The 15,320-nt window shown below is 38.4% G+C and overlaps 1 protein-coding gene across 1 annotated transcript; it reads left to right on the top strand.

Annotated features, from left to right (window-relative positions):
- Positions 1-4,209: 4,209 nt before the first annotated feature.
- On the top strand, positions 4,210-4,662 carry LOC143563463 (uncharacterized). Its single transcript, XM_077050996.1, has one exon. It carries the CDS (start codon positions 4,210-4,212, stop codon positions 4,660-4,662), a length of 453 nt encoding a protein of 150 aa, XP_076907111.1.
- Positions 4,663-15,320: the final 10,658 nt, after the last annotated feature.

The following is a 15,320-nucleotide window of genomic DNA, read 5'->3' on the forward strand; positions in this document are numbered from 1 at the left end:
ATTAAACCAAAATGAAGCTAAAATGTTGAACACATTTGTTAAATACAAAAGAACAAAACAGCTCATAGTAATCGTTTTTGTTAGATTCAAGTAAAATTCCTTGTAGCTTAAGGATGTTGACATTTTTATTGTCAACGGAAATAGTTGCACCTAGGTCCAAGTCAGCAACCGCAAATGACGGCTCTGAAAATAGACACGGCTAAAGTTACAATTTACCCCTTGAACTATTTCACGGTATATAAATTGGCCCAAATTTCAAATTCTTGTGACAACTTGGTCAAATTTCCAACAATATTGATGGGATTATGTAACAAATTCTTGCCTACAATATTATCATACCACAAGGATAAAAGAGTCGTGCCTGTATCATTTTCTTTACGTTCATCTCCGATTTTAATATCTTCATTCTTTTTACATTATGAATTTTACAAATATAAATTTACACATTAAGTTTCAATATAAAGAAAATTATCTACTCACATGCTGTATTTAAATAATAACAGACTGAAATAAGACTAAAATAATTACGAAGGCTAATTATATTGGTTACCGTCAAGTCATATATTAAAAAGTGGATAAATTAACTGAAGAAACACTAATTGACCCCGGGCAGATTACGGATAATCTGGGGGTTAAATAGATGTTTCCCACGAGGGGTTATGTCCGGCAAAGATGGTTCTTCTGGTGACCTGCAAAACAGACACCGTGAGCTCGTCACTTAGAAGGGGGGGGGGTACCTCCTTGTGACCACCCTCCGGCGTGAGAATCAGACTAGATTGCTCTTGAATATAAGTGTATATTAAGAGATTGCTAGAAAAGATAAGATGTGATAAGGTAATGTAATGTGTCCATACCATTCCAAGGTGTTGGAGTATTTATAGCCGAAGGTAGGTTCCCAAGCAGGTACAGCCGGCTGAATAGTATTCTTGTTCTGCCAACTGTGGGCTACGCACGTGCCATGCTGGTGGTTGGTGGGTAGGGAGCGGCTGATAGTGACCAGGCCGGCTGTGTACTATTCCTGTTCCACCAACTGCAGGCTATGCACGTCCTCCGACAGGTTGGTGAGTAGGCAGCGGCTGATAGTGACATACAGTACAAGAGCGTGCTGCTCGTCATACTGTTGTCAGTGAGCTGTCGTATCTTTGGTCAGATCTTTTGTCCATACCTCGTCAGGTACAGTACAAAAGATCCTCTAGTATCGTACGGACTGGCTCATTTGTGCGGGAGTGTTCCCGGCTTTGTGCGGGAGTGTTCCCGGCTTGCTCACTCCTTCTTCAAGTGACTACTGAATTATTTAAGACTTAAGTGCCTTGTGCGTGTAGCCTTGCTGCGCGGGTAGCCTTCCCTGATGGCTAGTATCCGTTGCTGCGGGAACAGGCGGAGTACGTCGACCATTGGGAGGCTTTTCCTGCGGGAACAGCTTGCGTACTGCGCGTAAGGACGTCACGTCTCTGAGCATGGTGGGTCCTGCGGATCCAGTTGGTTTCTGCGCAGACGTCTCTTGAAGGTGAGTCTTGCGAGTTTAGCCTTTGCGCAGACGTCCCTGTTGAAGGTGAGTCTTGCGGGTTCAACTGCGCAGACGTCCCTCTTTGAGGTGAGTCTTGCGGGTCCAACTGGGCTCTGCTGGGACCTACCTCTTCATTAACAAATGAGAGAAACACTTGATATATTCATTTCAACTACATCTTGGAACAGCACATGGTGGTCCAAACTGTAATCAACTTTGTTCCTTGTTCAACTACAGCCACAAAAAGTTTACTTTAATTATAAAACCCAGTCAAGATTTACTAATGTTTCATGGTTGTAAATTGTTTGTTATGTCAAAATTGAGTAAACTTTTTTTTTTCTTTTATTAGCGTTTGGAACTAATCCTAATAAATGAATAAGCTTTTAAAAGACGAGATGTTAACCGTCTATACTTCATACTGATTTTGATGCTTTATAGTTGAATCACTCAAAACTAGACGTGCTATTTATAGTAAGAAAATAACCTATTTGTAGTTAAAAAACCGGTTCCAACGGTCAAAAACGGCTATATAGCCGTTGGAACCGGTTCCTAACGGCTATAATATTTAAATTTAAAAAAAAACCGGTGGAACCGGTTTTTACGTAAAAACCGGTTCCGGTTCATATCCTACCCGGTTCTTAAAAGTTAGCATATCTGGGCATCGGTTCGGGTCGGGAACCGAACCGGTTCTTGATTGGAACCGGTTCCATTTTACAACCCGGTGTGAAAAAACCGGTTTCGAACCGGTTCGGGTTTTCCAGTTGAACCCGATTTGTGCACGTCTACTCAAAACACCATCAAGGAGGAAACCCACGACTGTGAAAAAACTCAATTGAATAAGGTTTTAAAAATAAGACCTCAAAGTTCTCTAAGACTTGCCACTACTCCTATACCATTGGACTAGTATGATCAATTATTAAATTTGAGTGACCTAACTCAACACATATGAAGTTTGGCTGCTTTTTTTGAACGACCAACGAATCATACAATGAGCTACTGGTTAAATTAATCATATCAAGATACACTACTTTGGTTAATATTATGTTATATTATTATTATTATTATATTAAATTTAACAGCTAGAAGTTTGAGGTAAATGTGAAAGAGAAAACTCATTAAATAATGATCAAATTCCATAATTGCGTCATTTATGTCGTAAAACTTAAACAATTATGATCATAAAATAACATAGATGGAACAATATTGAAAATTAGGACATGTTTGTTTCACAAAATGAAATGAAATTGAAATTGAAATTTACATAGGATTTGAAATTGAAAGGAATTGAATTTGGAATCCGAACATTCCAATAGAACTTGGAATCGGAAGGAATTGAAATTCAATTCCCTTCTTGATATGTTCGTTTGTCAAATGAAATGGAATCTATCACCACAAATAAATTGGAATTGTTTTTTTTAACGAGGATAACGACGGAAATTAACATTTTAGTTTATTTATATATTTTTTTATTTTATTTTGCATTATGATTTTTTTTATTATTATTTTTAATTCTTTAGGGTTTTCTATTAAGATTAAAAACCCCTCAAAAAAATATCCAAAAATAATAATAACAAATTTATAAGTCAAAATATAAATAAAAAACAAAAAAGTGAAATAAAAATAACTAAAATGTTTTATTCGTTGTCTTCATTCAAAAAAAAAAAAAGAAGATTCCAATGAATTTTGAATTCTTCCACATTTTGGAATGATTTGAAATCCCTTTATTTAAATAAATTTGAAGGAATTGAATTCCAATTTCAATTCTTTGACAACTGAACACAACAAAATGGAATTAAGATTCTAATTCTAACGAAACGAATACGTTATGCCATGGGATTTTAATTATAATTCCTTTGAATTCTCACGAATTCTGTGAAATGAACGCGCCCTTAAATGATCTTTTAGTCGGGGAATATATGAGTGACTTTATCTAGCTAATATTCAAATTGCTTATGGAATATATATGGAAGTTCAACTACGACAAAACTTCGAATATTAGTTGGGATTAATACTGTTGCTTAGAGATGAAAACCCGAAAGAAAAACCCAAACATGAGAGGAAAGCCAAACATTAAGAAATAACTTTAACCTAAAACCTTCAATGTTTGTATCATCATCATCATCCAACGAATTCGGGTTCATTTTAGGCAGAAAAAATGTTAGTACATGGATTTCACATTTTTATTGATGGGTTTTGTTTGGAATGATGTTATTCGAGTTGAAGAGACGTTGCCACCGAAGAAGCTTTTTCAATCAAACAAAACTTTTTATTAAGTAGAAGTTTTTTCTTAAAAACTTAAAGATATAAGTTTCTAAATACTTCTACCAAACATACCTATAATATAAGCGTCCACATCAACAAAATGCCCAATGTAAGTACATAAAATAATCAAAATTTTGATATATCATTCACCTAAAAGCCGTTAGATTAATCTATAGTTTATGTCCTTATTGCAATAAAAAAAGGGTTTTTAATAACAAAAATGGAAATTCGGTATCCAATTTAAGATCCAGAAGAATCATTGGACCATTTCAAACTGTACCTGCCCATTTTTTGTAACTTCTTCGTATTATCCATCTCAAAATCATCACGCGGTTGTCCCTTTCACAACCTTATATATATGCACACAACGTTAACAAAAGATCAACCACTACCACAAAATTCTACGTCGTTAGTATTCAAACTAACGTACCACTTCCTTAATGGCGGCTAAAACCTCTTTGTTAGGCAAGCTTAAAACAGCCGTGAAAAAGGTTACATTCCTCATAAACTTCAACATAAACCGATGGCGGATCGCCTCCTCTATCATCGGTGGTCGTCGTCATGCTTTAAACAGCAGGCCGCGGAGCTTCAACGAACGTCTAGGATTGACATCAATCGTCTCATCGCCTTCGGACCATGATTACAGCACCTGGGTGACTCCTTACATGACACCTTCTTCTCAGATGTCCCCGGACCAAGGCGAGTTGCAAAAGACTAGAAGCTTTCCGTTGCAACGAACCACAAGTTTCCCTGAAGAAGATGATGTTGATAAGAGAGCTGAAATGTTTATATCGAATTTTTATCGACAGTTAAAGATGGAAAGACAGGTTTCTTTAAAGCTTAGGTACACAAGGGATATCAGCTTTGAGTCATCCAATACTTTTTCACCATGAATATTATTAGATGATGAGTCCATTTTGATTTTATGAAGTTAATAATTAATAATCGGTTAGCTAGTGTGCGGTCGTTCTGGAGGAATTATTTTGATGATGAGGATGACTAAAGATTGATCAGATCGATGAAATCAGGTTTGATCAACATAAGTTGAGGTCTTTATTTTGGTGATAAGATCTTGAGTTGTTTGTTTGCTTGTTTGATTTTGATTCTTTCATTGAGTTGAATAGTACCTGAAAAGGGAAAAAGGAATTTGGCTGCTTAGGTAGTCAGCTCAAAATTCTTTAAATTTTCATGTATATATTCCTTGTATTATGGAAGTCTTCTTTGTATAAAAATGAAATTTTGATTTCTATAGATTTCTTCATTCTTTAAAAAACTCTTTATAATATAATGAGAACAACTAGAATATTATGTAGATATTTAGTTTTTTATTTGAAATTTGGAGTTATCTACTTATTAAATGTTGATTATAAAGGCTGCTTGATCATAGCATTAATTTCAGATTTTCGTTGTCTGGTCCGGCCTGGTTCGGTTCCGATCCGAATACAATAAAAAATATTTGGTTTTTGGTTATTAGCCCAATAATCAGGTTTCAGGGTTAGAAATTTTGATTTTGTTGTTTCTAAAGTCACCACATTGTGTAAACAACTTCTATATTGTTTCATTATGGGAACATACGTACAGTACATTTCCTTGCAATTCAACATTTCAAGTTTATCAACAAAACACTATTAATCAATTTTCTCTATTAAAAGTGTATAAAATTGAAACAAATCACTTGTCTCAATTTGCTTGTCAAGTTGTCAATGGCACCAACAAGCTCCAACTTTCTTACCGAATCCTTTGTAGACTTCTTACAATTATTTGTACGGAACAAGTCTACTAATTCTTTGAGTCGAATGAAACCATTCATGTCCGGTAACTAATGTATGCTTGTTTAAACCACTAAAGATCTTAATTCATTAATCAATGTCACCATACGATACACAGCTTAGCTCACAACAAACTTCAGTAAAATTTAGGAAATCGCATGTCATATGTTTTTATTAAAAATCTTATTTATTTTATGAGAAAATAACATGTGCCTACGTATAGAACTGACAAGAGCCTAATTACCTTTCTTGTTAGGCCCTATTTTGTATATTAAGTCTTTTGTATTGTCGTGCTTGTTTACGTTTCTATGTAATCGTCTTTTGTATTAACTTGGATGTTTGGGCCTAAGGCCACTTGTAAACAAAGCCCATTTGGGCCCAATGGAAATAAACAAGGTGCATGAGACTTGCAATACAAATAGTGCAAGTATCTCATGCAATCACAACATTTGCCTTATCTTATCTACCAACTTTCCCACTTTCTCTGTACTTCCTATTTCCAGCAATAAACTAACACTAAACATGATCCGAGATCTCGGTTCCTCTAGAGTGATTTCCGTTAGCTCTAGAGTGAGGTTGATCCAAGAAAATTTGTTGTTTGATCCGTCTTGGGACCCACAATTGGTATCAGAGCTTTCGGCTCTACTAGCTAGGGTTCTTGGTTCACAACCTTGAATTTTGGTCTTATTTGTGTGTTTTAAGGTGTGTTCTTGAAAACCAAAGGTGTTTACGGGTTTTTAGTGTGCTACGGGTTGTTAAAAGTGTTAGAAATCGCATCGATGGTGTTTATGTTTGCTTAAAAGTGTACTTGGTATTTAGACAGAAGAAGTGGTTGCCAAAATCGTAAACAACAAGTTCCAAGAAGATATCGCTTTCCTAAAAAGTTGATTCACATCGCATTGAAACACATCACATAAGAAAGCATTCGCATCGCATTTGCTTCAAATCGAATCGTATTAAATCACATCACTATTGGATTTCACATCGCATCGCTTTTGGAATTTGATCGCATCGCATTTTGAAAATTCCAATCGCATTTGAAACAAATCGCATCGCATTTGTAAACCAATTGCGTCGCATAATGCGCAATTAGTTTTTGACAGAATCCAATCGCATCGCATTCTGTGCGATTTGTTTATGACTGAAACCAATCGCATCGCATATTGTGCGATTTGTTTTTGAATCACTCAAATCACATTTCCTGTGTGATCCGATTAGTTTGGACTTAGTGTTTTTGATCATTTTGAAGATTATTTGGGGTCATAATCTATTTTTAAACAATGGAAAACAATTCTGAGTTGTTGAAGAGCTATTTTTTGCTTGAGAATGAAGCTGGAACAACCACCAAACCTCCTAAGCTGATGACCTTTGAAAGCAATTTTGATGATTTTAAATGGAGATTCAAAAATTTCATCAAGATGACCTACATTACTCTTCTAAGATCCCTAGAAGTTGGCCCCCATGTACCTAGCACCATGACACTAAGTGGACTTGAAGAGAAGCCAGTTGAATCATATGATGATGAGGATACGAAATTAATCCTTGAGATCAAAAGGCTTTTGATGTCTTAAATGTGTGTCTATCAACTAAGGTTACTCAAACGCTATGGGAACACACTTCTGCAAAAGGGCTATGGGATGTTCTCGTTGAAAATTTTGAGGGAAACCAAAAATGAGGAACAGTCGCAAAGCCATGTTGAAGGGGGATTTTAATATGTTTAATCATGTGCAAGGGGAGACCATTGGAGCTCTCATCAAAAGATTTGAAAAGTTGATAGCTGATATGAGAAGTGTAGGGGTTGTTATTGACATGTCAGAAGTTAACATAGGCTGCTAAATTCATTGCCATACACGTGCAACAGCAGCGTGATTACCATTAGACGAACAACGAACCTCAATGTTATATCCATTCAAGACTTGATCTCTACTATCAAGTCATTCGAGTTGGATGACAAGATAAGAATGAATAATCATATGAGTTTGTTAAATCAAGCTGATATTGCCACAGGTTCAGGAATCAGCTCTGCCTTCTTGAGCCAAGCCCATCCAACAGTCTACCCAGTGAATGGAAGTGAAAGCATACCCAACTCAACCTGCTCAAAATACTACTTTCATATCTTTCGCGAGCCAATCTGCATCATCAAGTTCAAATTCTTTTCAAGACGCAGTCAACAAGGGAGTTGAACAGGTGTTGAAAGCACATGGGATCAGTAACTCTGCCAGGAGCCCATAGAACTCCTCTCCTCCTATTGATGACTCCAACATTGTAATGTTTCATGCCTTTATGGTGAGTCACTAGGAGTTAATGCAAGGAAAGCTCCTACCCCTTCATTTCAACAGGGCGACATCCGAGAGATCAACAAGAAGGATCATAAGAAGATGGATATCAAATATCAAATGGCAATGGTTGTGCACCGAGCATCCAACTTTATGAGAAATTATGGAAAGGATAACTTCAAGGATACTAATGTGAAGGGAATTGGGTTTGACAATAACAAACTCAGATGTTACAACTGTAACGAAATTGGGCACTTTGTGAGAGAGTGAACAAACCCATCCCAGCACGCCACTGATATCAAGGTCACTGAGGTCTCTGACAGTGAGGGTAGTAAGTCAAGTGGCAAGAAGCTTATGGGTCAGAATCCCGGTCAAGGGGTTCAAAGGATTGGACAAGGAAATTCACACAAGGGGAACTCAAGTTCAAACTCAAGAGCCCTTGTCACCCAATCCGATGCATCTTTAGAACCCGACTGGGAGGAACAATTCACTAAACTGGCGAACCCGTTAAACTTTGCTAGGATGGCGTTCACCAGTGGAGACCATGAAGCCTCAAGCTCAACATCAGCAAGCTTTGCCACACCACATAATCCCGAGGTACACTCTAATCTGTGCACACAAGCTTGCATTAACAAAGTTGTATTCTATAGATATCATTATGATGTTGTGGTTAAAGAGAACTTAAAATTAAAACATCTGAATGAAGAATACATAAAAGCTGATAAGAGTTACCTCGCTAAAATCAAAAATCACCATGACAACATGGCTAACATGCACCTCAAATTATTTCAATCAAATAAAGCAGTTGAATTATATGAAAAACAAATTGTTGAATTAAAAGCTAAAGTTGAAAGTTTAGAGTCTGAGCTTTCTGATAGAAAATCAACTATTGAGAAGTTTGAAATGGCGTCTGGTAAGTTAAGTGACATTCTTGGAGCACAAAGGGGTACTAAACAAAAGACAGGCTTAGGCTATGACCATTTAGCTGTAACTCCACCATTTAATGATAACTACACTAGCCTGCCTCACTTTAGTTATAATACCCATCCAGAAGAAGAGATGGTATATGGAATTGGTCATATACCAAAACAAGTAACATTTGTTCCTCCAGATTTTAAAGCAACTGCTCCAATATTTGTAACTAATGATTCTAATGGTGGTTTGTCTTGTGTAGTAGATGATGGCTGTGATAAGAAATGCGTTTTAAATCCACTTTTTGATTCCAATGTGGATCCAAAACAATCATTTGCCAACTCAGTCTATAATAACAATATCTATTAAATCGATGAAAAAACTCTTGCTTCCTCTTCAAATGTTGTATTTTGTGAAAACATTAATGTTAAATCTTGTCAAAACACTTCAAATGATAGTGATGGGTTTGTTTCTGATTCTGATTGTGAGACTATTTCTGATGAAACCAATGTTGAGAAAAGTGATAATGTAAAAAAGGTTGATGAGATGAACATGCCTAGTTGTTCATAAGTAGGTTATAAGGTTGAGGATAATAAAAACAAGAGAAACGGTTTTGAAAATGAATAAGCAAGGACATCTTGTAAATATGTTCCACCTAAGAAAACATCATTTCCTCAAAACACCAATTATTATAAGAATCCTCAATCATATAACTATTCTGATAATAACTATTATGCTCCTTAACAACCAAGACATGCTAACACATTTTATGCAAATGCTTTTGATGACCTAGATCATAAGTCAGACAGTTGTTATCAACCTGTTCCTTTTCATACATTACCTGTCAGGACCGTCAGTCGGGTGAAACCTTAGCAAAGGTTCGACAAGAACACACCGACTCGAATACCCAAAGACCGATTGAATATCCTGGCGGAATCAGGATATCCAATGATTGAGAATGAAGGATTGTGAACAAATATCAAACACAAAACAGTAAATGATAATCAGTAAATGCTATTTCAGAGACAAAGATTCACTATATTTAATGATTCATCAATGGCACAGTGAATGGAATGTCTAGGGTTTTGTGTGACGGCGGCGGCTATTGTACGATGAACAAAATGGAATGTTTCTCGTAGTCAGTGCATGCCAGCTTGTGTTCCGTCTCCAAAATCCGTACCCTAAAGGTACCCTAGGACATCTATTTATAGACCCTGACATTCCTTCTAGAAGTCCTAGTCATTAGATAATGAAAGATAAATCAAATACAAGTGTTACAGTCCTCGAGCAAGGTACATACCTTGCTTGAGCAAACTTCCTATACTAGGTGTGCTCGGAGAATGTCCTCGAGCAGACTTTACTTGGAATATATTCTCTTTCGAAGAATACATATTCCCTTTGAGTAAGCTTCATTCCTCTTGACTTGTTCAAGCTTTGCTCGAATAAGTCCATCGAGCAAGCTCATTCTTCTTAATGTCTTCAGCTTTTCTTATTCAGCAATCTTTAGCATGCTCAGATGTAAATCTTGCTCAGTAACTGAACTATGCTCGAAGTCTTTGCTTTGATTCACTTGACATCCTCTTATTGCATTGTGACAATCGTCAATTTCTGGTTAACTCCGTTAACTCAACTCCGTCTTCAAACTTAAAGATCATTGAATCTATAACGCACACTTCATTACATTTAAACTAGGGTTTAAATGACGCTTAACACTTACTACATGTGTAGTCTTTCGGGATTTGCACCGAAACGCAAACGAGTTGACGCAAACGATTGATGAATAAACGAAAAACCTCAACATAATAATTATGTGATAATTATGTGTTAACATATGTGTTACTTGATTATATTGTGTAATGCTAGACAAGAAACAAGAACTAAATTAGTTTAAGCTAGGAAAAGTAATACTTAGAAGTGGAGGGGCCAAGGTGTAACATAGTACTCTATAAATATATCCTTAACAATTAACCCTAACTATTATTATTCTACTCCCAACTTCCGATCGGCCTCCTTCCTCCTTGCTCCCTTGGCTGCCGTCCACTATACACACACATACAATCATCAAATCAAGCCTTTGATTGAAGAACTAGGTGCTAGGAAGGTATAATTGATTATCCTATACATCCTTGTTACTTGATTTTGATGTTTGTTGGGTTAATTGTAAACCCTAAGCTGCCGATTTCATGAATACATGTAATCAATATGATTGTTATTGATTGAGTAATGATTTGATAAGTAGAATTGATATTGTAACATGTTGATTGTTGTGTCTTTGATTTGAGTTCAAACAAAAACCCTAATCTTGTATGTAATGGGTAATTGATGTGCATGGATGGTGTTTATGGAGTCTAGAGGGTTATATGAATGCATGATAGTTCATAGATTGTTATTATGTTGAGTTTGGATGCAAACAGTTTCTGGACAGAATGTATTATTGATTTTTAAGTGACTGTAACGAAGTGTAAAGGTGAAAATTGGTTGAGATTATTGATACTACAGTAAACTAGGTTGAGTCTAGTTTCTAAAGAATATAAACTTGTAATTTTTGGACAAGTAGAAGTTAACTTTTATGATTTTACAAAAACGTTGTGCAAAGCTGAGCTGTTAGACCCCTGCTGTTAGGTTGTGTTGTATATGTTATATCTCATGAACTACGAGACCAATTGGGTTGGTTCCACTTCTGGAAGTTGACTTATTGAGTTAGGAACCTAACCCAAGTGGTCTTGCATTTATTAGATTTTTCGTTTAACGGGAATTTCAAATAACATTCTGTTGCACATGAATTTGACTGTTATGAGTTTGCTATAATGATTTGATGATTTTGAGAAAACTATGTGGAATAAAAATATGATAAAATATGTTCTGGAAACCTAAGACATATGTGCTTCAGTGATGATTTTTGGTAAATTAATTGAGATGCTATGATCGGTGAAATAGTACAATCTTTCTAGTAGGATTTCTGTCTCGGTGAAACTAGCTGCTGAGTTGTGTGAAAATGCATGAAACATGATACTTGCTATATAATTGTTATGTTTTGACCAAAATACCCTTGCGGGGAATAACTGCTAATTGATTGTCATAATTTGACCAAATTGCCCTTATGGGGAATAGTTGCTAGTTAATTGTTATGTGTTGAGCAAATTGCCCTTACGGGAAGTAATTGCTAGTGATGTACTTTATGAATACGTGACACGACTGGAGGTCGAGCGGGTGTAATTTTGGCTAACACGTACTATGGTCTGGAGGACCTGGTGACAAGGAACTTAATAAACGAGTCAGCTTCGGTGTCGAACACTTAGTAATACTTGCTTTATAGGTTACCTACCTATAGATATATAATTGACGTAACACTATCTGTAACGCAAAACGCTGTAACGCAAAACGCTGTAACGCAAAACGCTGAACGCAAACGCTAAACATTTATTTTTATATAACTTGTGAACTCACCAACCTTGTGTTGACACTTTTAGTATGTTATTCTCAGGTAGCCGAGGCGGACGTGCGGTTTAGGACATGCATTGCTTGAAAACGCTTTTATTATGCAAACTTATTTTTAACGGTTATCATTGGTTTTAAGTCGTCCTGCGTGACGCAACTTTAGATTAAAGGTTTTTACGCTTCCGCATTTAATTTCTCGTAAACGTTTTCATGGTTTTGAAACTTTATTTTATGGTTTGATTATAACTGATGATTCCGATCCTGTTAGTTCACACCCTCTGACGGTAAAACTCCGTTAGTGGATTTTGAGGGTGTGACAGATTGGTATCAGAGCCATTGGTTATAGCGAACTAGAAGCTGCATGCATACTAGACTATAACCGCGACGACCCATTAGTTATAATGATACGCACTGCATAGATTTGTGTAGTCTTTGTTATCCTATCTCTTTACCTCTTTCACTCATACGCGCGCGCATACACGGCTTACCTGTAGGAATGTCGATGCCACCCTCATCATCATTCGATCCGATGACTCACGCTCACGGGAAGGAACCGCAATTACCTACCGCATCGCCACCCCGAGTAGTCCCGGAACTCGAAACTCCCGCACCGAAGAGGTACCGCTTATCCGGAGGCATATACGAAAACGACGTTAGCTGGGATTGGTACCCTAACATGATCAGATGTATGGTCTCTCGCGAACAAGTTCCCCCGTTACCTCACCCAAACCATCCTGCTTATCCCAACACCCTACCACCCATAACCGAACCTGTAGAGCGAGTTCTCGCAGCTGTTGTTTCATGCTTGGAGCGTGACGTGGGTTACATGCGCTATACGAGAGCGAACGTTTCCGGACTGTTAAAGGACGGGACCGAGACTAAGGAGGAGATTGCCCGCATGACAGCGGCAATGAAGGAAATGTAAGAGGCTAGTGATCAACAGATGAAGATCATGAGAAAGATGCAAGCCGAGATGATAGACTTGCAAGAGCAACTCCAAGTAGTAAGGACCCGAACCGAGATAGCTTTAGAGCGTTGCGATGTCTTACAAATGCAACTTGCTCAGAACGCAGCCGAGCCTGAGGCGGAGCCTGAGGCCGAACCTGAAGAAGATCCCGAAGAGGAGCCTGAGGAGGATCCCGAGGAAGATCCCGAGGAGGAACCCGAAGGAGAACCGGAGGAAGAACCGGCTGAGGAGGAGGCACACTCGGAGGTGTCCTCAGATGATGACATCTAGTGATGATGACACCTAGATGGAGGGGTTGTCTCCATCCGAACTATTATTTTCTATGATTTTAAGGATTGATTGGAAATACTTTGTAGTGAATACAATGGTTTTAATCATGAATTATTAATTAGATTAATATATGGTTGTGATGTGATGTTGTTTCTTATTTCTTTCTTACCTATCTTTTTATTACATGTATGGGGTGTTGAATATGAAAGAAAAATTCATGTTTAACATTTTATACTGTGATTCTAGGATATGGCTGGAAGAAACGCTGGACACGGACGTGGTAACATCAACTTGACTGTAGCTGAACTCCAAACACTGCTGAACGACCATGCGGCGGCCGCTTTAGCCGCACATGTTCAGAACCAAGCTGGAGGTCCAAGTGGAACGTGTACCTTCAAGAATTACCTTGACTGCAAGCCCAGTACGTTTAAGGGCACTGAGGGAGCTATAGGCTTCCTGCGTTGGGCTGAGAAGGCCGAGTCGGCATTTGAGATGTGTAATTGTCCCCCTGCCAGTAGGGTCAAATTTGCTGCTGGAACACTTGAGGATTCTGCCCTCACTTGGTGGAATTCAAACGTGCAGATCCTTGGATTGGAACTGGCTAATGCTATGAACTGGGAGGAGTTCAAAAACATGATGCGAGAGGAGTACTGCCTGAGAGAAGAGATTTCAAAGTTAGAGTCAGAATTCTGGTCACTGAAGATGGTGGGCTCGGAAATTGAAGCCTACACTACTCGTTCTCACGAGTTGGCTGTGATGTGTCCGCGGATGGTGGATCCGCCGAGTAAGAGGATTGAAATGTACATTGATGGGTTAGCACCGCAGATTCAGGGCATGGTGACGTCTTCCAGACCAGCCACGATTCAACAAGCGATCCGTTTAGCTCACAAACTGACGGATCAGGCTGTGACCCAATGTGAGTTACCACCTAGGGGTTCAACTACTAAAGCCCGTGACAACCCGAATAATGACAACCACAGCAACAGCAACCCGAGCAGCGGAAAGAGGAAGTTTGACAACACCAGATCCTCGTCCTCGAACCTCCCACCGCAACAACACTACCGTAAGCCCGAATTCACTCGGAGCTTTAACAATCAAAGTCACAACAACAATAATAACGGTAGCGGGCAGGGTTCGAGCGGATATGCTGGGAAATATCCGAAGTGCAATAGGTGCAACTATCATCATACTGTCCCGTGTGACCGTGTCAAGCGTCAGAGATGCGGAAAGATGGGTCACCAGGCGAAGGAGTGTAGAGGAGACCCTGCGGCAACGGGTGCTCCTAAACCACCTATGATGACGAAAGGATGTTACGAATGTGGGCAGGAAGGTCATTTCAGGAAAGATTGTCCCAAGCTGAAACAGAACGACAACAATGGGGGTAATGGAAGTGGCAGTAATGGTGGAAGCAATGGCAAGGGAAGAGCTTTTGTGATTGGGTCGGGTCAAGCCCGCAATGATCCGCACGTGGTGACTGGTAAGTTCCCTGTGAACAATTGTTTTGCTTCTGTATTGTTTGACACTGGAGCTGATAGGAGTTTTGTGTCGAAAGCCTTTAGCCAACTCTTAGACTTAACTCCAACTCTGTTAGATGCTAAGTTTCCTGTTGAATTAGCTGACGGTAAGACTATAGTAACGACTCATGTACTAGCGGGATGTAAGTTAAAACTGTCAGGTCATATTTTTGATATCGACCTTATTCCTTTTACGCTTAGTAGTTTCGATGTCGTTGTCGGCATGGACTGGTTATCCGAGAACCGAGCGGAGATTATATGTCACGACAAGATAGTTCACATTTCTACCCCTTCCGGCGAGATCATTTCGGTCCGAGGTGAGAGGAGCGGCATGACCACCAGCATCATTACCCTTATGAAGGCGCAGAAGTATCTACGAAAGGGTCATCCGGCAATTTTGGCGCA

Source organism: Bidens hawaiensis, unplaced genomic scaffold, assembly GCF_021521415.1.
Source record: "Bidens hawaiensis isolate Kalapana, Puna unplaced genomic scaffold, B.hawaiensis_p1.1 tig00021491_1, whole genome shotgun sequence".
Taxonomy (NCBI): domain Eukaryota; kingdom Viridiplantae; phylum Streptophyta; class Magnoliopsida; order Asterales; family Asteraceae; genus Bidens; species Bidens hawaiensis.

Coding starts and splice junctions, on each gene's coding strand:
- LOC143563463 (XM_077050996.1), top strand. CDS start 4,210: ATGGCGGCTAAAACCTCTTTGTTAGGCAAGCTTAAAACAGCCGTGAAA.